This window comes from Bos javanicus, chromosome 5, assembly GCF_032452875.1.
Source record: "Bos javanicus breed banteng chromosome 5, ARS-OSU_banteng_1.0, whole genome shotgun sequence".
In the NCBI taxonomy this organism is placed as follows: Eukaryota; Metazoa; Chordata; class Mammalia; order Artiodactyla; family Bovidae; genus Bos; species Bos javanicus.
The window spans coordinates 98,032,607-98,058,009 of record NC_083872.1 but is presented as its reverse complement, the minus strand read 5'-3'; the positions used below and the strand labels follow the sequence as shown (position 1 = coordinate 98,058,009).

At 39.5% G+C, this 25,403-nt stretch overlaps 1 protein-coding gene across 4 annotated transcripts in view; it reads right to left on the bottom strand.

Annotated features, from left to right (window-relative positions):
* The window catches only part of LRP6 (LDL receptor related protein 6), a 179,188-nt gene extending 156,219 nt beyond the window's left edge, over positions 1-22,969 (bottom strand). For 2 of the 4 annotated variants that reach the window (XM_061417824.1, XM_061417826.1), the window contains exons 1-3: positions 22,900-22,969; positions 22,413-22,578; positions 3,496-3,889 (exon numbers count right to left, since the gene is read on the bottom strand). In XM_061417824.1, coding sequence (XP_061273808.1) covers positions 3,496-3,889; positions 22,413-22,467 — 449 coding nt within the window. In that variant the 5' untranslated portion in view covers positions 22,468-22,578; positions 22,900-22,969. The remainder of the gene's footprint in view (positions 1-3,495; positions 3,890-22,412; positions 22,579-22,899) is intronic. The other 2 variants (XM_061417825.1, XM_061417827.1) reach the window with 1 other exon arrangement.
* Positions 22,970-25,403: the final 2,434 nt, after the last annotated feature.

The window sequence follows — 25,403 nt, the reverse complement described above, 5'->3', positions numbered from 1 at the left end:
ATACATGTTTGGTTAAATTCATTCTTAAGTATCTTACATTTTTGGTGCTACTGCAAATTCCACTTGAAATTTCCTGTTCCACATTTGTTGCTAGTATACAGAAATACGTTCAATTTATTTTGTATACTGATCTTGTATTCTGCAACCTTATAAACTCACTTATTAATGTAGGAAGGATTTTGTAGATTTGTTAGTATTTTTAGGTAAACAGTTAGAAAAAAAAAAAAAAACAATTGCAATCAAAGCCAGACTGATTTAGAATTCACAAGACCACACTAAAGTTTACACTGCTTAGAAAACAAATGTCCCTCACAAGAACAATTAACAGAGGATTATAAAAGAAATATTTACTGAAATTTTTACTTAACGTCTACTATGTGGCAGCAACTATTTAAGTCATCTGGGATACACCAGTATAGAAAATACTTTTAAACATACTCAAGTTATGACAATTACACGTACTTAACTGACAAGGAAATTATAAATCGTTCTCTTTCCACTGAACTAGTTCTGCAGCTCCTCAACATCTCTAAGATTAGAACAGTCGCTGTGGATCAGATTCAGGAGCTCCACCATCAGGAGCAGCCACATAAGAATCACCTCTCACCATAAAGCAAGGATACTGCTTTCTGTAACTACGATTGTTCACTTCTGGAACTATTTCCATACATATGTTTTTCCCGTTCCTTACTCAGAATTCTACACTGCCAGTCACTCAAAAGAAAGAAAGAAAGAAAAAAAAAAAAATCTCAGGCTAATAGAAGCCAAATTTAGAGAGGGAAATAAAAATCTTCCTTCAGTCTAGGCTAAATGAACTGACTGCACAAAGAACCCCATACATCCGAAAGCACACAGATGTCTGCACCAGTTCCCAGGGCTCAAACAATGCCAGTCATTCAAGAGCTTTCCTTTTACATAAGCTGATGTGAGAGCACTCAGTCAGCTCTTCTGAACCTCATAACCCAGGATCCCGGAACTCTGATAAAGCCACCATTTTCCTCAGCTCTGTTTTCATATATTTTCTCTGGTAAGCAAACTTCATTTTTCCCCTAAAAAATAAATCTGGAAATCATCTCTCCTGTTTGCTATTAACTGATATGAGTGATATAATTCAATCCAAAATTACTATTCCATTAAAACTAAAAGTGTTAACACAAATCTAAGATCAATACTGAAAAAACTATTTGAAAAAATATATTTTTAAATGCAGAAGTTTAAACTATTAGAAGTTTAAACTATTAGAAGTGTAAACTATTTTAAACATGCTTCATCATGCTAAGTATGAAATGACACCATTTGGCTGCATTCTATCTGCTTCCAGTTGCACAATGTAAAAAACAACCATACGACACTAACTTTCCAAAAACTAAAAGAAACTTTTGGAGAACTGCTAAAGAGTTGAAAAAGTGAATTTACATGCACACTCACACATATGCAACACTAACTACAGACATCAAAAATAATGAAAGGTATTTGACTGTTTGACCAAAACCCCATTTAGTCCTCAGGAAAAATATTTTTCAGTGAATGTCCCTCAGAAGCTTAAATAACAGTACTGTCACCTTCAAAGTACATTACTATTGATTCTTTCAATAATATCCTTAACTTGCTGAGTCTGGCAAATTCAAGATTCAAACATTAGTAAATATTTAAGCCACAGAAATGCTAATGTACTTTTTCATCACATGGGAAACTTACTTCCTAAGACACTTATCAGACCTGCCAGCAAGAAGTAAAGCTCAAGTTTTAAGGGACAAAATGAGAATGACTCTTTTAATTATTAAATTATTAGATCCTGAATAGTCAAAAGAGTTGTCTATAAATTCACCTCCCTTAACTATGTACTATCCTTAAGAGATTTGTGGCTCTTATAATTTAACACTCTTTCCCTCTCCACATACACACTACATAATGCAAAAAAACATGCTCTGAAGAAGGAAAAGTTCTCTCCTAAGTTTTCTCTCCTTAAATAGTAAATCCTTAAAGATATTCCCCATCTCTCCCCAAGAACACAAAAAAGCAGAGCTCTGAACATACTAACCATTTAATAGATATTTGGGGAAATTTCCATCATCCTTAGAGTTATAAGACTGAATATATCAAAAAGGAGAGGGGGAGAACTATTTAATCTTTTCATCAAAGTATTACTTCCTAATAAGCATGGAAAGCAACAAAACCCTGTATGTTCTACAAAGCAGTAACCTCAGAGACATTTCAACACTCCCTGAGACTTAACAACAAACTTTGTTGGCAAAACAGATTCCATTTCTCAAAAACACCTTGAAAGTTTTCAAGAACCAGATTGTTCAATCAGGACAGTTTACCATACATTCAACATCTATGACCTTCTTGGAACACACAACCCTGTTTCCTACCACTCGAGTCAGTATAATATTTTCTGATGCTTTATTAAAAGAACATCTGACTTTAGCAGACACCTCTTAATGCTCCTCTAAAAATACATTTTTATATATTATATAAAGTATATTTATATATGCTTTCTAGAACTTCTCACTCTAAAATTTCACTCACTATTGCCCATGTTATCTTTTACAGTCAGACAAAGCTTTTCATTTTCCTGTAATATGGCATTGTCTTAAGACTTTGTCACCAAAAGGACCTGATATCGAGACAAAAGAGCATATATAAACTTTTCATTTTTTCCCAAATTTTAACTTATTACATAATATTAATTCACTCCCTCCTATAAATGAGTTTTAAAGCATTCCAATATACTTGAAAGTCAAAGAAGAAGAAGGACTAAAAGAGTTATTCTCAGGTATTTATCTTTAGGTTTTTACCAATTAATAGAAGTTCATTTCAGGTCCACGTTTTATCTACACCTGGCCATGACAGACTCTGGCATGGCACTGTGTTCAACAGAGACACAGCAAGGAATCGTACAGGCAGGACTGAAACATGGTAAGAGAGAAGCACCTGGGGACCAGTTCACATTCTATACAGTAAGATTTGCCCACAGTTTTAAGTTTCTCTTATTAGAAAATAAACTTTATGATAAATACATGTTTAGTGAACTAGATATGAGTTAACAACTTATATTTCGTTCAACACTGTAATACTAAAAAATCAGCTTAATAAAAAAACACTAGTATTACAAAATAATGGTGTATATAATAAAAGGTATAAGATTCAGAAGATTTGAGCTATCACATACCTATACTCTTGTTATCATTCCTTCTTCTCTGCCTTCTAATTATTCTCTCATAATTATAAAATATGCAGAAGATAAAACAAGAACTATAAACATGGTTATCCCCTAAGTGATACTCGAAACACAAAACTATTTATAGACACACCTTACTTTAAGAACATGACCTAACTTCCCACATTCAACTCTACTTGACAAAGAAGTCCAAAGAACCCAAAAGGGGGGTCTAGTGTTTCTTTTCTCTTGGAAGTGAGGGGTGTCTATGCTAATGGAAGAAAACAGCCAGGAGGAGATACAATAACCTTTGTACATTATGCAAAACTTACCCACTTGAAGGATCTAAGGCAATTGCTCTAGGTTGATCCAACTCTTGCCAAAATAAAACTTTTCGTAAAGATCCATCTAAATTAGAAACTTCAATACGATTAGTTTCAGAATCTGTCCAGTACAATTTTTCTCCAAGCCAATCACATGCCAGCCCATCAGGGGACAATAATCCAGAAACAACAACATTCTGTACACTCTCAGTTTTGTTGAACTCTATTCGTTTAATGGCTTCTTCGCTGACATCACTCCAGTATATCAAGCCATGACTAAACACAAAGTCCAACGCAGCTGCATCCTCCAAGCCTCCAACTACAATCGTAGCATTCTCTTTGCCATTTGCAGCATCAACCAATCGCAAGTCCCGTCTGTTTGCATAAAGCAACAAAGGGGCCGCTAGAACGAAAAGAGAAAAGTAAGTAAGTCAAAATGAACAACATGTATTGATTCCCATAAACTGAGTTTCAAATCAGCGATGGTAAGCAAATACTATCAAAGAGTAAATAAATGTATAGGAAAACTGTCGAAATCTTTTCACAAACAAAGCATTTCTTCTGCAGCATTTTAAATACAAAAGACTTTTAAGAGGGGGAAATAAATTCTACCAGGATGGTCTTTTCTTATTAAAACAGTCTACCAGGACGGTCTTTTCTTATTAAAACAGTCTGTCAGATAAAACAAAAAAGCTTGATCATTTCAAGAATTTGACAAGGATATGGAGCCAGTGGACCACTCATACTTTATTGAGGCAGGGCCTGTAAAATGCTGCAGCATTTTTGGAAAGCAGTTTGGCAGTTTCTTAAAAGAGTAAATAAACAACCTACTATATGATCCAGCCATTCTATGTCTAGATATTTACTTCAGAGAAATAAAAGTGTAATGTCAGTACAAAGACCTATGTATAAAGTTCATAGCAGCTTACTTGTAATAACCCAAGCTGGAACCAACCCAAATGCCATCAACAGACTAATGGATGAATAAACTATGATATATCCATACGATAAAGAGTAATGAACTATTGGGACTTCCCTGGCAGTTCAGTAATTAAGACTCTGAGCCTCCACTGAAGGGAGGCTGGGTTCAATCCCTGGTGGAAAAACTACTGATAAAACCCCACATGCCACAGAGCATAGCCCCCTCCTCTCCAAAAAAGTAATGAACTGTCTGATCATGTAACTTGAGTGAATCTCAAAATAGTTATGTAGAATGAAAGAAGCCAGACAGAGAAAAGTATATACTGCATACTCCGTTTATACAAAATTTTAGAAAATTGAGATTAATCTATTGTGACAAAAAGCAGTTCAGTGGTTATCTGGAGGTGGGGAGAGAAGATGGAAAAGAAAAGGAAGGAGGAATGATAACGGGGCATGAGGAAACCTTTGTAGGTGATGACTATACTGTAGTGACTGATGATGGTTCCAGAAGTGTATACATATATCAAAATTTATTAAACTTTACTTATGTGTAATTTATTGTATTAAGTATACCTTAATAAAACTCTTCAGTCTGGCAGATATAGTTATTAATACAACTATTTTTTATTGCTTTATATTATTATTAGAATGATCTTCAAATAAGACTTAATACTAGAATTATACATAAAGCCTATCCTAAGAGACAGTATTTAACTCTGAGAAAGCGGAAGCCATTAGGACTAAAGCAGTATAAATGGTGTTTTTTTTTTACCCAAAATATTGGTTTGGGTTTTTTTTTTTTAAAGCATTTATTCCAAGCTTCTGACATTTACTTTCCTGGTACCAATAGTTATTAAAGATACAGAGCACCGATATCGAACAGAAATTTCTATGATAACAGACGTGTTCTCTCCACTGTGTAATACAATAGCCACTGGCCACATGTGGCTACTACAACTAAAAAATTAATTTTTTAAATTTTATTTAACCTCAATTCATTTAAATTTAAGTAGACAAGTGGTCAAATGGACAGCACAGATCTAGAGGCTAAGATGAAGAACACAAATGAGGCACCCAAACAAAAAGCCCAGGGTTAAGAAGTAAGAACCTACACGGTCTTCTCTCACAATACTCACTGAAGGCCTGCCATCCAGAGCTAAGACCAACTACCAATGAAAACTAACCACGCCCCATTTAAGAAGTTAATCTTTGAAAAATTAAAGTGTTTAAAAAGAGTAAAGAAAAAAGTGATGTTTAAGCCAGTTTATGGGCTGTGTTGGCCAAAAAGACTTATGAGGGCCACTATTTTCATCAGTAAGCACAACATGAACTTTCCTTCTAACTAAGTCTAAATCCAACTTTCTTAGTTAAAAACAAATGGGCGGATAGCTTTTTCAAAAAGCGACAGCCCTTTCTACTTGTTTGTGTACCTACAGCTGCTATTGGCAAATTAGTAAATTTCCATCACAGATTCACTTTTGGCTCATTTCAGCCCTTAATACATCACACTACTTATCAGTCCGCATTGTGTTCACTGCACTATCTAAAACTGAGTCCCTCATACTATGCGTCCATTATAAAAACCAGGAAAAAGATCATGTTAGTCAAGGATATAATGCTAAGTGCTGCATAAGGCTAAGAAATAGCCCCAAAACATTTACAATTTAAAATGCAAGGGTGGTAAGAATCCAATATTTATTGGGCACCTTTCTTTATGGTACTTTCCTTGGAAAACTATACAAAATCTGCATACGGCATTAAGGGGCAGCTAAATGTCTTTTTATGACTTTCAAGTCAAACATTATCATTTCTACTAAACATCTGGTCTACAAAATCCAAAGAACCTTTCTGGTCATTTAAGGCCTCACAAGCCTTAAGAGTAACAAAAAAAAAAAAAAGGAGGGGGGAGGAGTGGACAAGTCAATTTAAGTTAGCAATATTGATTACAACTGAGGACTATGCATAAACCTATACACACTATTAAAAAGAAATCCTGGAGTTCATCCTGTCCAAACATCCTTCTGATACTTGAATACTTTCTACAATGTTTTCACCAACATCTATTTAGGAATATATTAAATGGGATATCTACAAGGTGTAATCTGATTTCCAATACTGTTTTAATCTACTAAAGAAATATGCTGGATCCCCACACACTTTCCCTGAGTTGTAGCCTATACGCCATGCATTCAATATTTTCATTCCAAGGAACGTATCTTCAGACTTCCTAATACCCAGACTTACTAACTCAAATAAGCACCACCATATCTCTTTAGTGAACCCTCACAAGAGCTCAGAAATCCTTCTTTTCCTTTATTAACTTCCTACCAATCTTTCTCTAGTGCCATTCTAACCTTCTTCTGCTTTCCTGAAGACAAATTCCATGCTCTGAATCCTTCATCCCACATCATCTCACAAAGTAATCTCAGTGAAGCAGGAAGTGAGGTAAATATTATACATCCCCAACATCTTAAACCTCTCAAAAATCTCTTTATATCCCATCCATCCTCCTCTATGTTGTCCTCAGTCTCAAATGACAAGCTTTCCTTCCTCCTTTCTCAGTCTATACCTATATTTGAAACTAAAAGGCAGGTTAAGCATGATCAGAAGAATTAACACTATATTATAAGGAGAACATTCTACATAGGTGGGGCTACGGTCAACATTTTTTTTCCAGCTGGAAATAGACCTTTTAGGAAGCTCAATGATCTCATCCTCTCATATACTCTCTTGTTTGAATGGTATATCTATATTGGTCATTCTGTGAAATCTTATTTCTTTTGTATATAAAATAAGTTATGTCATTTATATTCAACAAAATGCACATATACATATTTAAAGTGTACAGTTCAATAAACTTTAATAAATGTATGCAACTATGACAACCACTCCAATCAAGACACAGAATATTTCTATTACTCCCCAAGTTCTCTGTTCCTTTGCCATATATCCCGGTTACTCCTGGCCCCGGCAACCATTGATCTGCTTTCTGTTGCTATTGATTAGCTTTGCCTGTTATCTAGATTTTTGTGGAATCCTGTAGTGTGTACTCTTTTGTTGACATATTTTTGAGCTTCATCCATTTTGTTGTATGTATCAACATTATTGTTGAGCAGAATTCCATTGTATGTATATACTAAAATTTGTTTATCCCTTTTCCAGTGTGTAGAATTCAGACTGTTTACAGTTTTTAGCTATTATTAGTGAAGCTGCTATAACAATTCATGTACAAATTTTTGTGAAGTCATATACTTTCATTTCTCTTGAATAAACAACTAGGAGTGGGACTGCTGGGTCACACAGAAGTTCGTATGCTGATCAACATTTTTGAATGCTACAAAAATGTCAAGAATTAAGGACAGATAAGGCAAGTTGGATTTGGTTATGACAACTTGGAGAAAGCAGTTTCAGTTGAGTGATAACGTGGTAAGTTGGACTAAAGGAGTCAATAGCTAACAGATGGTTAAATGAAGCGTACATCAATATTGTAAGATTTTGTGGTTAATTATTCTCTTGGTGATAGAAAGGTTAGCTTTATTAAAAACAAAATGTTTTGATAGCAGGGACCTGGCAAGAGCCATTGCAGATATAAGAAACAGGATGGTGAGATGGCCAACAAGAAGCTATTTGGGTAGAACTGAAACTCGGGCTGGAGATGACTTGAAAATCACTGGACTTCAGCTGCTTGTGATCAGGTAAACTCAGATAATCTTCTCTTCTATACTTCCATACTTAAAAAACAAGAGTATGGACAAGAAAATTTTACAAGTTGACCATCTCTCCCTGCCATAAAATTCAATTCATCACCTTTCTCCCACAGGAAACCCTCAAGAGTCAATGATACCACAATTTTCCTAATTTCTCTGTGGTGTCATGGAGCCATCCTTGACACCTTCCTTTCCCCCTTCTCTCCGCCCCCTCCCCCCACCCCATCTGCCAATTACAATCTTCTTGATTCTTCTTTAGCAGGTCCTTATCTCTGCCTCTTGTTTTGCACTTTTTAGACCACTACCCTACTCTAGCCCTTCATTACCCCATGCTAAACTACCTCAATAGTAAACGATCTCAAAACTCTCTCCCTTCCCTTTTCTACTTCGTGTGTGTGTGTGTGTGTGTGTGTTAGTTGTTCAGTCGTGTCTGACTCTGTGTGACCCCACTGACTGGGTCCTGAGGGGTCCTGCCAGGATCCTCTGTCCATAGCATTCTCCTGGCAGGAATACTAGAATGGGTTGCCATTCCCTTCTCCAGGGGATATTCCCAACCCAGGGATTGAACCTGAGTCAATCTGCATTGAAGGCAGATTCTTTACCATCTGAGTCACCAGGAAGCCTACTTCTAATACTTGCTATTTTATCTAATTCAAAAAGGTTTCTGATTTCCTTTGCCTAAAATTAAAAAGCCTCAATACCTCAGGGCTCCACTAGGTGACTTTTACCTATGACTCCACCTTACCCTCGGAGAAGGCGGTGGCACCCCACTCCAGTACTCTTGCCTGGAAAACCCCATGGACGGAGGAGCCTGGTAGGCTGCAGTCCATGGGATCCCAAAGAGTCGGACACGACTGAACGACTTCACTTTCACTTTTCACTTTCCTGCATTGGAGAAGGAAATGGCAACCCACTCCAGTGTTCTTGCCTGGAGAATCCCAGGGACGGGGGAGCCTGGTGGGCTGCCGTCTATGGATGGGGTCGCACAGAGTCGGACACGACTGAAGTGACTTAGCAGCAGCAGCAGGCCAACTGACACACTGACTTGGTCTGACCAGTTTAGTCAGGCTTCTCTGTTCCCCACAGACCGCTAAACTTTGGCTAGCTCTAAGCTTAAGCAAGCCAATCCAGAACACCCTCTCTTTAAGCAAGCCAATCCAGAACACCCTCTCTTAAGAACTCATTTGAAGTATCAGCTGACACCACACACACACACACCCGTCATGTTAAAACTGCCCGGGCCATGTCATCCGCTAACCTCTCACCGCTTGTCCCACTTTCCCACAAAGATCCTGCTGGTACTATTCACTGAAAGCACTTTTTGTGTTTGATTCTGAGATATCTGCATACCTTGTGGTCAGAGCAATCTCCTAACTGCAAAAGCCTTTTCAAATAAAATCTCTCCTTGCCAAGTAGGAATTTAGTTTTATTTGACATGTGTATAGTAACATGACTTGGATGAGGATTGGACCTCACCCATGCCATCCCCACCTCAATAATCATATTTCAAGAGTCATTTCAACTCCTCTCCTGCTAAGAGATTCAGGTATCTTTCCCTGAGTTTAAATCCTGAACCAGTGCTATAGCCATCTTATCTACTACAACATGGTAAGAAGTTACTTTAATATTTTCCGGCAAAGAATTTTTTTGACTCTCTGACCTCAACACACCTCAACCAACACACCTCAACCATCACATTCTAACTCTTGAGTGGGAATATTCCCAGCTCTTCTGTGAGGCCTCTTTCTTGACTCCTACAGTGGAGATGACAGAAGGGAATTTCCTTGGCTCCTCACAAAGGAATATTCTTTACCAGCTCTTTTCAAGTCTCATGTCTGGTTTAACTATCTAACCCCATAGGTAATTCTCACTCCAATGAGCACCCTTCCATCTCATCCGACACGCTGCACCATTACAGCACTAATCCAGTCCAGTATCTTCAAAAATGCAAAATTTTACTATAACAACTTAGAACTTCCATATCCTCCTTGAGAAACAGGATGGATCTCCCTAAAACCTCCCCTTTTCCATCATCCTCTCTCTTCCTTTTTACCACCCTCAAGCTTCCCTTCAGCTCCCCCTGAATCCTTAACTGTCCTCCTTTAATACCCCAATCTCCTCCACCCCTCTTATCCACTCTTCTCACACCAACCCCTCAGCTCCCTGTAGTCACTATCACTTTAAGGCTCCCTTTAACCCACTAGGGACTCTTGGACCTGGAGTCAAAAATACAAATTGGAAATAGGCTAGATCTTTTATCCACTCAAATGAGCTTGAGACACCCAGACAGCCTGTGGTCTCTCTTCCATCCCTCACTCAAAATGCAGTCCACAGTCTCCCTGAGATTACATGTCAGGGCAAAGAAAATCCAAAAGGTCTCCTCCACAAATCATGGTGGGAAGATGGTAGCCTTCACAGTGACTGAGTAGATAACCTCAACCTGCCCTATCTGCCAGAAACACAATTAAAAATAAAGGAAGGAAGAGAACGAGCTCTTCTATACAAACCATCAGCGAGCTGAAACTTTAAACTGAAGCTGTAGTAAGCTCTCTATTTAGGTGTTCCTATGTGTACATGTGTATGCATGTTATATGTATATGTGTACATATGTATGTATATATGTACACACACATGTATATGTATCTATATATGTGTGTGTATATGTATCTATATATAGAATGTGTCTATATATACATATATATATGAAAAATTACTTCCCTACCTTCAGTTGGTATTGCCAAGTTTAATTTTACATTATGAAATCCCTTAAAGGAGTTCTGAGTAGAACTGATGGTGGTGGTGGTGGCACAATTCTGTGAAAAGACTAAAAACTACTGAATTATACACTTGAATTATATAATGTGACTAAAGCTGTTAAAATGAAAACAAAAAGTGCTCATAGAAGAGATTTCCTGAAATTAAGGAAATTAAAATTCTTAAACTTTCACAACTTTAATTACAGAAACTAACCCAAATGTTTTAAGAATCCAAGTTTAAAAACATTTAGGCAAATCTTTTTATGTGAGACTAGTTTGATATCATAGGTTTAATAAAAACAGCTATGTCTTCTGAGTTACAGGCATTAAGTATAACACAAGAGTACATTTTTATTCTACTTGAAAACTCTCTTCCTAAACTTTTACAGGTTAATTGACAGAATAAACTAGCATTATATCTATATCTGTATTTAGCCAAGTTGACTCATTATTCTGACAAACTGTATTTTGAAAGTAATTAAGTCTTGTAATAGGCCAACTTGAAGATCATTTCCAAAATCTTTTAGCATAAGTCTAAGGCTTTAAGTTACTAAGTTAGTACATGAATATTCATTAAATACCTAGGTCATTCCTGTGTAAGACAGAACACTGAGGCATAAGCATTTCAAGTTTATATAGGTTTCTGATTCTTATTTTCATGGCACCAAGAAGCTATGTATATTTGAGTCTATTAATAAATATATTCATTTCTGCCACACTGAGAAGTTGTACTATTTGGAAGAATATGACTATAAGTTGTAAGATATATACTCATAAGCTCCACCAGTCTACTACAAAATGCTACTGCTGCTGCTGCTGCTGCTGCTACTAAGTTGCTTCAGTCATGTCCAACTCTGTGCGACCCCATAGACGGCAGCCCACCAGGCTCCCCCGTCCCTGGGATTCTCCAGGCAAGAACACTGGAGTGGGTTGCCATCTCCTTTTCCAATGCATGAAAGTGAAAAGTGAAAGTGAAGTTGCTCACTCATATCCGACTCTTAGCGACCCCATGGACTGCAGCCTACCAGGAAAATCCCTCTGCCCACGGGATTTTCCAGGCAAGAGTACTGGAGTGGGTTGCCATTGCCTTCTCCGACTACAAAATGCTGGTGTATGACAATTCACAATTCTTTACCTCATAGTTTTCTCTGTAAAATAGAAGTTACTGTAATTACAAGTTACAATCTTGTATGTAAAGGAGACCCTAATAGGAGAAATGATGACAGAAAGGAACAACTCTGTATACAAGTTATGCAAGATGTTGCTTTTAAGGAAAAAGAAAACAGTACTAAAGTAAAATGACTAAATTTTAGAATTTAGTGTTTCAGAATGAGAAAAAGGAACATATATAGAACAAAACCTGAATAGAAACAGAAAAAGTTACAACAAATTCATGAAAAAAATAATTTTGTCATCAAAGCCAGCTAAGACTTGACAGGTTTATTTGTGAGATTTTCAGAAAATCCTTCACTATCAAATATTATATTTGTATAAAACTAAAATTTGATTTTCTACTAAAATGACAAAAACTTTTTGGGTTACTGATGTGCTCTTAAAGAGGTTATAAAAGGTTTTTCTTTGCCTTCTGAATAACCAATCTCCCAGGAAGCCAAAAATTCAGTGTCTTTTCGGAATTTCCTGTACTTGGTCTTAATTTCATCACATCTTACTATTTTAAAAAGTCTTCTCACTTTTGAAAGAGCTAAGGTTGCTTCCCATGTTCACTTTCAAAAAAAATTTGTTTCTGACACTGATCCATGATCCTATTTAATAGAATGTTCAAATTTCCTGACAGTTTTTGACATTCTGTCTTTTCAAAATAAAATACCAAATGATGTGTTTTGCACCTATAACTCTTTAGAATTTCCTAAAGGGCCCCTGGAAGTTCACAAAGGATTAATCCTTTCACCTTGTAAAAAGAGAGGCATTAAAAATAACTGGTTTATTTGATCAATGTTTTGCTTCTAATGTTATGGGAAGCACAGTCAAGTCAGAAGAGATGCTTACCCTCCCTAGATTAAATCTGCATGAGTAAAATGTCAATATGATTAAAAGTTGAATGAGGTTCCTGGAAATTTATCATTAGTCTCAGTGTCCACAACATGCTTCTACTGATCAACAGACTGAGCGGTGCTTTCTCCAATATTACACAACAGTACAGTGTCAATTATAATTTTCATTACTCTTTCTTTTATGATTTTTTTTTAGTATTATCTTGGTCATAACTTCATTTCTTTAATTTGAATACAGTATATTCTTGGTAGACCAGTGAGGGTTCTCCATCAGGGATTCACACAACTTATTTATGGAATTTCATTAGACAGATGTTCAGGACTTACTCCAGACTTAACCAAAAAAATTTTACTTGATAACCCTGATATTACTCTTCATATGCTCTAACTATATGCTTCAAGATACATTATGTCTCAGGATTACTACATACCTTTAAGTCTTCTTCTCTGCAAAGATTATATTCATTTATACTCATGAATCAACATAATATCTACTTTTTAAAAATAAGATTAATCATTATGTTTACAGGTATTTTGCCTAAAACTTCTCTAAACTTATTTTGGTGTGCATGCCATAAAAACACCCAAACTTATTTATCAACTGCATTTTTTTCTATAACAAACTCTCATCAGATCTTTCAGTTTTTAAATTACCCATAATAAACTATCACCACCACTTTAAGTCTTGTCATTACAGAGTGCTGAGTGTTGTTTTACTTTGATGTTTCTCTGAAAGCACCTGCAAATCAGCTACTGGCCAAGCATTTGTCTTCAACAACAAAACAAGTATTGCTGAAAGAGGACTGTATTCTTGGACACAAGCTTCTGATGGCATCACTTAAATAACTTTGAGACTATATTGAGTCAGGATTATGGATCCATGAGACTGCTAACCCAAGATCTAGCAGAACAAGAATTAATCACTCAGGACTGAATAAACTGACAGTGACTGTGGGTTTTAAAATACTGCTGATGCTTTAATGTCCTATTCTCTAGATATAAGGAATTTGTTTCTCTTTTCTCTTAAGCTACCTGTAATTCAATGACAATGTAAGTAACCTACAATGCAAGTTTACTTCTGTAAACGAAAATAAGACATTTATCTTTCTCTCCAATTCCATCATTCAAAAACAAAACTCAGGTATTAACTGAGTTTTCTTATTTCCATGGCAATATAGTTATTTGCATAAGTTCAATAAGAGTCTGTCCTCCAGGCTGGAAACATTATTATGCAACCAAGGCTTTGACTGGATGTCATATTTGAAAGTCATGTTCCTTTAATCTAATACCACCAGACACTTTTAAGGAGCTGTGGTTGATTTTATGGAGCAATGCTTACAGTCCTCTTGGGAAAACTAGACTGATACTTGGCTTACAGAGTTCTCAGACTTAAAGGTAAAGTAAGCAAAGTTAATTTCAGGCAGGAACCCCAGGATATTCTGGGGACTTGAAGAATTCACCCAAATCTGTAAGTACTGCAAGTGAAATCCAATGGTGAGTACCTGACTTGGCTTTCTTGGCCTCAAGAGGCTTTTAAAGTTCATTCCAAGATTCGTTATACAAAAATCCCACTGAAGCAAACTGAAAATGCCTACACCTATATAAATAATCAGACCAAACTTACAAGGACTTCAGCCTACCTTGTTGTGGACTGAATGTTTGTGCCCCTCAAAATTCACATGCTGAAACCCTACAAGTGAATGTTATCAGGAGGTAGGGCCTTGGGGAGGTCATAAGGGTGAAATCCTCATAAATGGGATCAGTACCCTTATAAGAGTCCAGGGAGAGCTCTCTTCTCTCTGCCCTGAGAAGATACAAAGTGAGGTCTTAGCTGTCTGCAACCTGAAGAGAGTCCTCAGCAGAATCTGACCATACTGAGACCTTGTTGTTGGCCTATCAGCCTCCAGACTGTGATAAATGAAGTTCTGTTGTTTATAAGTCATCCAGTCTATATTGTGTTAGAGCAGCCTGAGTGGACTAAAACATATTCCTAAGACTGACAAATCTTGTTTTAAACAACAGTAGGACTGACCAAGTCCTCAAAATTGCCCTCGCTTAGCCACTGACTTGGCTCGACCAAAAAGTCTAACTTTAGTCAGACTTTTCTCTTTCCTACAAGCCCCTAAAGTTTGGTTAGCTCTAAATGTAAGCAAGCTTATGTTAGGTCCCCTATCAGCTCTTTCCAAGCCATCAACTGACTCTGACTGCAGGAAATTAGAAACTCCAGTTTCACTTTCCTGATCTTGAATCTGCTCACCATCACCCACTCAGCTCACACTCCTACAAAGTTCCTGCTAGACTGCTCACCCTTCTTCATAAAAATCTTTTTGTGTTTTACTTGGAAATGCCTGCAGATGGTACAGTCAGAGCTTTCTCCCTATTGCAATTATCTTTTTGAATAAAGTCTTTTCATACTCAAATCTGGATTGGCTTTTACTTATCAGTAATATGACAAACCACCTACATGCAAACTCCAAAATTTAGTTCAGTTCAGTCCCTCAGTCGTATCTGACTCTTTGCGATCCCATAGACCGCAGCCTGTCCAGCCTCCCTGTCCATCACCAACTACCGGAGTTTACTCAAACTCATGCCCGTTGAGTCGGTGACACCATCCAACCATCTCAATCTCTGTCGTCCCCTTCTCCCGCCTTCAATCTTTCCCAGCATCAGGGTCTTTTCCAATTAGTCAGTTCTTCGCATCAGGTGGCCAAAGTATTGGAGTTTCAGCTTCAGCATCAGTCCTTCCAATGAATATTCAGGACTGATTTCCTTTAGGACTGACTGACTGGATCTCCTTGCAGTCCAAGGGACTCTCAAGAGTCTTCTCCAATACCACAGTTCAAAAGCATCAATTCTTTAGCGCTCAGCTCTCTTTATAGTCCAACTTTCACATCCATACATGACTACTGGAAAAACCATAGCTTTAACTAGACAGACTTTTGCTGGCGAAGTAATGTCTCTGCTTTTTAATATGCTATCTAGGTTAGTCATAACTTTCCTTCCAAGGAGCAAGCGTCTTTTAATTTCATGGCTGCAATCACCATTTGCAGTGATTTTGGAGCCCAAAATAAAATCTGCACTGTTTCCACTGTTTCCCCATCTATTTCCCATGAAGTGATGGGATCAGATGCCATGATCTTAAGTTTTCTGAATGTTGAGCTTTAAGCCAACTTTTTCACGCTCCTCTTTCACTTTCATCAAGAGGCTCTTTAGTTCTTCTTCACTTTCTGCCATAAGGGTGGTGTCATCTGCATATCTGAGGTTATTGATATTTCTCCCGGCAATCTTGATTCCAGCTTGTGCTTCTTCCAGCCCAGCATTTCTCATGATGCCCTATGGCAGAAAGCGAAGAAGAACTAAAGAGCCTCTTGACCTCCAAAATTACAATGATATTTATTTTCCCCTATCAAACGTGATTGGTGTCACTTTCAAAACCATATTAAGGTACAGGTGAATTTAGGTGCACACAGAAGGCACTGTGTGTAAAATTACTGTCCAGAGTACAAGCAATCTGGCCTTAGGTCAGTCATTCATCTTTCTAGTGTCAATTAGCAACTTAAAAATTCAGTATTTTTTTTGCCTAAAAGTATGATTTCACTTCACATCCCCAAGCTCCTGGCCCTTCCAAGCAAGGTATTACAGAAACAAAATTTAGCACTGAATTACTTAGTTTTCACCAAACTGAGCCCAGGTACATTTCAGAGTTTTCCAATCTCTCATGTGAATGACTTAAACCTTTTGTGAGAAAAGTCACTACTTCCACAAATAACACTAACAGCTTGAGAAACAAAAGCAACTACTAATAAAAACAAATAACTGTTTTCCTTATATTTATGATGAATTATGTTTTAAATGAATAATCTCAAAGGCAAATACTCTATTCTTTAGGTTGCCTGGTCCAGGTATCTGACTAAATTTCCAAGTTATTCACAAGAAGCAGAATTCTATTCATTAAGGGGAGGCTCCTTTTACAGAAGAAATATAAAGACTCTCATATAAAGCATGAAACATACAAGGCAGGAGCTCAGTATAGTATTTACCCACCCTACAGGGAGAAGTCCATCAATCGAATGATTTTAATTTATAAACAAATAATACAATGAAAAAATTTCAATTAGAAATACTTTGATTATTTTCTCCATAAATATGGGCAATTTTAAAATAAATATCATAATCAACTATTTATTCTTATTTATAATAATCACATAAAAGGTTCAAGTTGTAATCCCTTAAAAGGTAAAATAAATTAAGTAGACAGAGGCCATGTTGTTTATATAAAATAGAAAATATCGTAGTATTTCATGTAGTTCTAGTTGCAGAATAATCAAGTTCAAAAATTACTGGCCTAAAACAGTGCCCAGAACATGTTTTGTCTTTCCTGAGCATTAACATTTCTTTTAAATTAGCCATCTTAACAATAGTAACTCTTCACGCAAAATCTACTACTGTCCATGCATTATGCTATCTATCCCTTTGCAAACAAACCGTAAGTTCTCACAGAAATCTTGGAAGATATTACCCCATCTAACAGTAGGAACCAAAGCTAAGAAACCTGTCCAAGGGTGCCATAAAGTGGTAGAAGACTTGAACTTGGTTTGTCAATAAAGCCTATAGCTTTCTGCTACAGTGCCCCTCCGTATAGTCTTCTCAGAATATGTTTGCATTAAAATTTCCATGAAAAAAATCAATTTTCTCAGAGTAATTACCCATGGCCTAAACATAACTATAACCTGTTACTTATTTTTCCATTATGTTCAATTTATAAATTCACATAGAATATTTTCCATTTATATACTCCTTCAAAAAACCTTCCTTGATACTCAAAAAAAGACTAACCTTTCTGATAGTCAAAGCATATACAACTAACGATACAGAAAAGTATTTCAGTTCAGCAAATGGAAAAATTTCAATTAAAGAAAAGAAAAATTCTCTGAAAAACTGAACCATGGGAAATTAGTTAGGCCTGATGAAAACAATGAGCTGAAACCCAAAAGTTTCATAACCAGTCAAATTATTTCCTAGCCAGATGAGCAAATCTAAAGCCAAGTAAGTAAGCAGGGATTAAAGTATCAAATTTAATTATATGAAACTGTCATCAAATATCAATTCACATGACTCACCCTAATGCTTAAAAGGCTACCTAGCTCAGGTTCTCTCCACATGTGTTCTTGGAACACAGGTTCAGCAGAATGTTACAAAATTACAGAATTCACCAAAAAAGTTCATTGTTGAGTTTGGGAAACAGTAGATTTCAACAAAGTTAAAACTGGTCTCTACCCCATAACTTCTCAGAGCCCTTAGTGCCTTAATATGAATTAAGAACCTGCATAAGAAGGATTCATTATCCTAATGAAGCTAATGAAGGTGTACAAAGATTAAATGAACTATCCAAGGTCACACAGCTAGCAACTGGCAAACTTAGAATGAGAATCAAATTCTGATTCCCACTCTAAAATTCATTCTATCTTCCTAAGATCTCATTATACTGGATATTAAGCAATTTGCCAAGGACCACTCCTATAAAAATTTGAGATGGAAAACACTAGTGGCTTGTGCTGACAGTATTTACCACCACCCCGCCAAAACAAATTAACAACAACAAAAAAAGGTAAGTAGCAAAGGATTCTTACAAAACAACAAAGTCTTCTCAAAATATGCTGGGACACAGTATTTATAAAATTTACACACCTATGGTACTCCGAAACTTATCAGTTCAGTTCAGTTGCTCAGTCGTGTCTGACTCTTTTCGACCCCATGAATCGCAGCACGCCAGACCTCCCTGTCTATCACCAACTCCCGGAGTTCATTCAAACTCACGTCCATCAAGTCAGTGATGCCATCCAGCCATCTCATCCTCTGTCGTCCCCTTCTCCTGCCCCCAATCCCTCCCAGCATCAGAGTCTTTTCCAATGAGTCAACTCTTCGCATAAGGTGGCCAAAGTACTAGAGTTTCAGCTTTAGCATCATTCCTTCCAAAGAACACCCAGAACTGATCTCCTTTAGAATGGACTGGTTGGATCTCCTTGCAGTCCAAGGGACTCTCAAGAGTCTTCTCCAACATCACAGTTCAAAAGCATCAATTCTTCAGCGCTCAGTCCAACTCTCACACCCATACATGACTACTGGAAAAACCATAGCCTTGACTAGACGGACCTTTGTTGGCAAAGTAATATCTCTGCTTTTGAATATGCTATCTAGGTTGGTCATCACTTTCCTTTCCCAGGAAATCAAAGCTATAATCTTTTCTAACTAGTAACTGGATGGAAGTTAAGGATGGCAACCTAGATGGTGAAGTCCATCAGAGCAGGGCCCATGTTGATTTTGCTCACCAATGTACCATCGGAGTCTGATACACAGTAGATATTCCATAGCTAATTGCTGAAAGAATGAACAATAAATTCATGCTCTAATATTAATCAGCTGTAAGATTTTGATCAAGTTATAATCTCTCTGAATTTGAGTTTCCCCACTTGCAAATGAAGTGGTTAGACCAGAAGGATCAAAATCTTTAAGAACTTGTGAATCTCATAGAAATTAAATCTCAAATCCCTGGCATTTGAGGATATGTCCACCATCGAAAATTGTAACAAAAAATAACATTTGCAAATCACTTTATATTCAGTATTTCATTTAATATGCCCAACAAATTTGCAAACTAGCTTGGTAATACTACCCACATTTTACAGATAAAGAAACTGGAGCCCAGAGAAACTAACTAGATCAGAATCATAAGGTTATTTGGTAGTGACACACAGACTTTAGGAGAAGGCAATGGCACCCCACTCCGGTACTCCTGCCTGGAAAATCCCATGGACGGAGGAGCCTGGTAGGCTGCAGTCCATGGGGTCGCTAAGAGTCGGACACAACTGAGCGACTTCACTTTCACTTTTCACTTTTATGCACTGGAGAAGGAAATGGCAACCCATTCCAGTGCTCTTGCCTGGAGAATCTCAGGGAAAAGACTCTGAGTCTACGGGGTTGCACATAGTCAGACACGACTGAAGTGACTTAGCAGCAGCAGCATGGACTTTAAACTCAAGGTTTGGGTGCTCAAGTCCCCCAATCTTTCCATTACACTTTGTCCTCTGATGACAGGGATGAGGACACAGTACAGATAATGACAGCATTTTTCCCGGCTTTCAGCTATTGATTTAACTGGGCCAGAGGACCAAAGGTCTCCCAAACTCTCCCATCATCCCATCTTCCCAATGTTAAACCTCCAACTCTTCTGTGAAGAAAAGTGATCTTAATACAACAAAGTAATCACGTTTTTCCCTGGAGTTCAAGATTAACTAATAACACAATTTTAACAGAGAATGACATTATCAAGGAATGAGAAGAACCTAAATTATGAATAAAAATCTTTCACAGTAAAAAGAGTTTTAGTTCAAATATATACCCATGGTTAACTATGTTAAATTCAAAGGCCACCTTAAACCATGATTAGACTGTATTTAAATTAAGAGCTTCACTTTCAGAAATTCTATTGGTGGAAATGAGGCAATTTGAACTATTAACTTTTCTAGGTCTTCTTATATAATATCATACTTCATAATATTATTTCAAGTGTAACTTCTCTTAACTCCAATAATGAATAAACTCAATTCTGGGCTCAATCCTGGTGTCAAACAAGTGGCATTTACAACATAACCTTCTCTTCCAAGAAATACAATTGGGCAACCAGAAGCATCTGGGTAATGGAATGCAATTTCACCAAGGCTTTAACCCAACAGGGGACTCTATTTGTTAATTCTATTAACCTTCTGTTTTAAAAATACATCCATATTCTATGTCAAATAAAATTGTTTCTCACAACTATAGCAAAATCCCCTTCAATAGGGACTATATCATACTAAAATAAACATATACTTACTAGACCTCTCAAGTACATACCACTACATTCAATTCTCTGCCAAGAAAATAAAATAAGCACTAGCTTTCTAAAGTTTACACGTGGAAATAGTTTAGAATATGCTTACAGTGAGTTGTAATTAAGTATAAGTAGATAAAATAGGCAGACCTAATAATCCTGCTGTTGCGGCTGCTGTTTAGTCACTTCAGTTGTGTCCCAGTTACATCAACAGCTCTTTTGCGACCCCCAAGGACTGTAGCCTGCCAGACTCCTCGGTCCATGGGATTTCCCAGGCAAGAACACTGGAGTGGGTTGCCATTTCCTTCTCCAGGGGATCTCCCTGAATAATCCTGAAGTGTAACTACAGAAAAAAATTCCTCCTCCAAAACAATGTCAATCACGCTCATCCAATAAACATATACTCAGAAATGGCATATCTGGCTCATTTATAACACAAGACTGTTACTACTGTGTTCTGGAAACTTCAGTAAGTGTGCACACTGAACATAAATTTAGCCTATTAAATTAACAGCTAAAAATCTCCTTAGACCCAAGAGGCCTGAAAAGAACTGACCGCAACACAAGTGAGAATTGTTAACTGAAACCAAAGCTTCAAGTCATTCCATCAATTGGTACTTAAATTCCTCTGCTGGTAAATGCCCCATAGCATCAGAGTCATCACCACTTCACCACTGATGTGAGAAGAGCTGTTGAAATCTCGCGGGCCAGTCAAAAACCTCAGTGAACTGTCACAAAATAAAAGTCGCAGGATATGTGACAGCTTCGCAGGTCAATCTAAAAAACAAAACCTGGGACCATCGAATTTACGCGATTCTCTATTCTCGGGGCAGATTACCTAGAATAGGGCAGATTACCTAGAATAGCCTATTTACCAACGTGCCACGCAGTCTCCAGGGGAGCGCAGCAGATGATAACTTAGGTCCCAGGACAGGCTCCTCTCCACCAAGGATGACTTTCCTACTTGGTGCCAACTGTACACTTGCATGCTCCGAAAATAGGGGCAAGTCCTGAATGCCAGAGGTTGCAAGGGCAACGTTTCTATTTTATTACGGACTGGAGCCCAGGCGATTCCCCAAGGCTGAAAACACTCGACCTATAACCTCGGAGTCCCTTTCCAACTGTGCTCTCACCCACGATCATTACATCCTCCACGGAAACCAGTTATTAGTTGTTACAAGGCCTGGAAAAAATAGTAAGAGGGTTCTAAAAGTTCACGGGACCCACAGGGAAAAGGTGGGGGCTTGGAGGGAGAAATCCAAACGCTGAAGCATCTTGGGCTCCAACGTTCCGAGAGCCAAAATCCATACAAAGCCCCTCGTCCCCGGTGACTGCAGGCAGGGGACCCACCGATCTCCAGTCACTCGGACAGGATGGGGCTCCGAGGGCAGGTCATCCCGCCAGGCAGCCCGGACCAACGCTCTGTCCGGACGCGGCGGGCCAAGCGAGGCGGGGGCTGCAGCGTGGCCGGGCGGAGCGCGCAGCCCCTTCTCCCGGGCCCCTTGCTCCCTCCTTCCCCACGACCAGGCCTCTCCCGACTCCTCTTCCCCAGCTTCGCCTCCCCCCCTCCAATCCCCCCCCGCAGACACAACAGACCGAGACGCCCTCCTTCCCCCCGCAAATCCCACCAACTTTCCCGTCCCCCCGCTTTCTCTCCCACCTCTCAGGAGCACGCAGAAACTGCAGGCCAGGAGGCTCCTCAGGACGGCCCCCATCTTCCCTTCTCGCGTTCGCTTCTCTCACCGGCGAGGGGCGGCCCGAATAGGGGGAGGCGAGGAGCCGGGGCGGCCGCCGCAGCGGCAGGTCTGCACGCTCATGCTTCCCAGCTTTCCAGAGAGAGAAGAAAGAAAAGGGGGGCCCGTCAAGGCTCCGCGCGCGCCGCCGCCGCCGCCGCCCTCTCTACCGCGCCGCGCCGCCCGGAGCTCGCGCGACGCCAGCGTCTGCTTCCATCCCGCCGCCTCCTCCCCCGGCGCCCCGCTTCCCCCGCGCAGCTCCTCATTCAGCCTCTTCCTCTCACGCAGCGGCGCAGGGATACGCCTCCCGCCGTCACGGATCGCCGCTGAGGTCTCCCTGCGCGCGGGCGAGCCCTCCCCTCCCTCGGCACCGCCTCCCGGGCAGGTTAGAAAAGGAGAGGAGGCCGTGCGCACAGCCTCGGCGAGGAGACCCCGGGAGATTTGCGGGGCCAGTAGAGGCGGGCTGGAGGGGAAAGGCCGCCCGGCGGCGCATTCCGAAGGGATTCTTTCCCGGCCGGCCCCTTCAGCCCTCCCCGCGGAGGGCGTGAAGCAACGTTGAACAACATCGGGAGCCGGCGTGGTCGGGACTACTTTCTGCGGCTCGGCCCGGCAGCCGCTTGCGCCGCTCTTTATGCGGCCGTCGCCGGCCGAGCCAGGTGGGGCTCCCGGTCCACGCCGGCCGCCACCTGGGCCGGGGCCGGGGCCGCAGGAGATGGCTGGCTGGGTCTGCAGAGCTGCAGGTCCACGCTCAGAGATTCACCTAGATCCCGATACGAGGCATGAGTTTAGTCCCAGGGTTGGAAATCTGTTTAAGCATCTTTTTTTTTTTTTAAGGAAAATAACTAATCTTGCTTCCATCGGCTTTCAACATGGATATGGTGAAGGGTATTCAAACGCCAACAGAAAACTGAATTTTTTTACATTTTCTCCCGGTTTCCCAGAACTACAGACTGCCCCCCAAAATTAAGTCCGACAAGGACTAAAGGATTTCTAAACCGGCAGATAAAATTCCAAGATATATGCGTCAGCACCTAACAGAGTAAAGGGACGGTGGGCAGAACGGTGCTAGGATTTTGCAAACTGCGTTTAGTGATGAATGTCTGGCATGTTTTGACGATCCGCTCTCAGATTGAGGAGGAAAAGATTCCTCGGAATCTCAGACTCGATTTTGCACAGCCTCTGGCCGGCTGCTCGCCGCCTTGCACTGGGCGTTCGGGAGTAACGGCCCAGAAGCCCTTGGAATCACGTGGCAGCTTCGGGGTGGGGAAGGGATAGGGTGAAGTTGGGATGGCACCACTGAGAGTTAACCTAAAGGAGCCATCAGCAGCATTCTACCCACCTGTCACTCACCCTTACCTGTGGGCAGGTGGCACGGAGCTGGAGCTACTCCAGCAGTGGTACTCAATATCGTAGTAACACTGAAGTTCACCAAGTGCTGCTCACACTCAGATTTGACGCTCATAACTACCCTGGGGTAAGACAGGTTGTGTCACTTGGCATCCTCATTGCATCAGAGGAGGAAAATGGGAACCTAGGGGATTCAATGATTTTCCCAAGGTCATTCACGTAGACCATAGCAAGTCCTAACCTAACCCAGGTCTTCCGACCACAGATGCTCTGCTACTTCCAGGAAATAGACACCGAGCCAAGGTGATGCGTGCCTGTAAGCGGATTGTTTAGCGAATCAGTCGTGTCCGACTCTTTTGCGATCCCGGAGACTGTAGCCCGCCAGGCTCCTCTGTCCATGGGATTTCCACGCAGGCTAGAAAGAGCCAAATCTCTCTCCTGAATGCACCTGTGAAAGTCTAGCCACCACTGATCTAAATTACCTTCTTCCATGAACCATGTCAGGATTCTGCAAGTTTTGTATTCTGTCATCTTCAAATCACTAAGAACCGGTTTTCAACAATAACTTAGAAAACATTACCTCGAAGCTATGAGACTGTGGAGACACCATGATGTAGTCAGGAAGGTATGAGCTTTGGAATAAGACCAGAAGGATCCAACCCTTTCAGTCACTAGATGTGTAACTCTGGGCATACGATTTAAGCGCACTGCACCTCCGTTTTCTCATCTGTAACATGGAGATTTTAGTTTTCAGGCTTGTGGTAGGAATTAAATTTAAAAATATATAGAAACTGGTCATTATGTAATAGCTGCTCAATAAATGACCATTTCCTTTCCCAACTCCCGCAAGGCAAATGGGATCCTGGTAACTAGGAATCCCTTAGACATCATGGAAGCAAAGAGAAAAAAAAATTCATGCTCAAAATGTTTAGTCCAGGATTATTTCTAGTTGGAGGTCGATAACTGCAAAGCTAATGAAAATTAATCTTCAGGACTCCCTTCCCACTTTCACAGGCCCCTGTGAAACACAATGTGTTCACATGGTCCTATTTGCAAAAGTAAGATAATTTTGTGTTCTTTTTCTGAAAACATCACTCAAAATTGTATAAATTTCAGGTTCACAAAACCTGGATCTGTTCCTATTTATAATAGAAAACTGGGTATAACCTAAGTCTCATTTAGACTATCAACCTTAGTAGGGAGTTGAGATATTTGTAGTCCTGGAAAATAATGATTTGGAGGGCTATAAAACTATTAGAAAAATGTTTACAGATCGTTAAGCTTGAAAACTTTTAAAAATGCTTTTTTTAAAAAATATTTATTTATTTGGCTGCACCGGGTCTTTGTACAGCTTGTAGGATCTTTAGTGTGGCATTCGAAGTCTTAGTTGTGGCATGTGGAATCTAGTTCCCGACTAGGGATTGAACTGGAGTCCCCTGCATTGAGATCACAGAATCTCAGCCACTGGACCACCAAGGAAATCCCAAAGGGCGTGTAGATTTTAATTGCTGCTGCTGCTGCTGCTGCTAAGTCGCTTCAGTCGTGTCCAGCTCTGTGCAACCCCATAGATG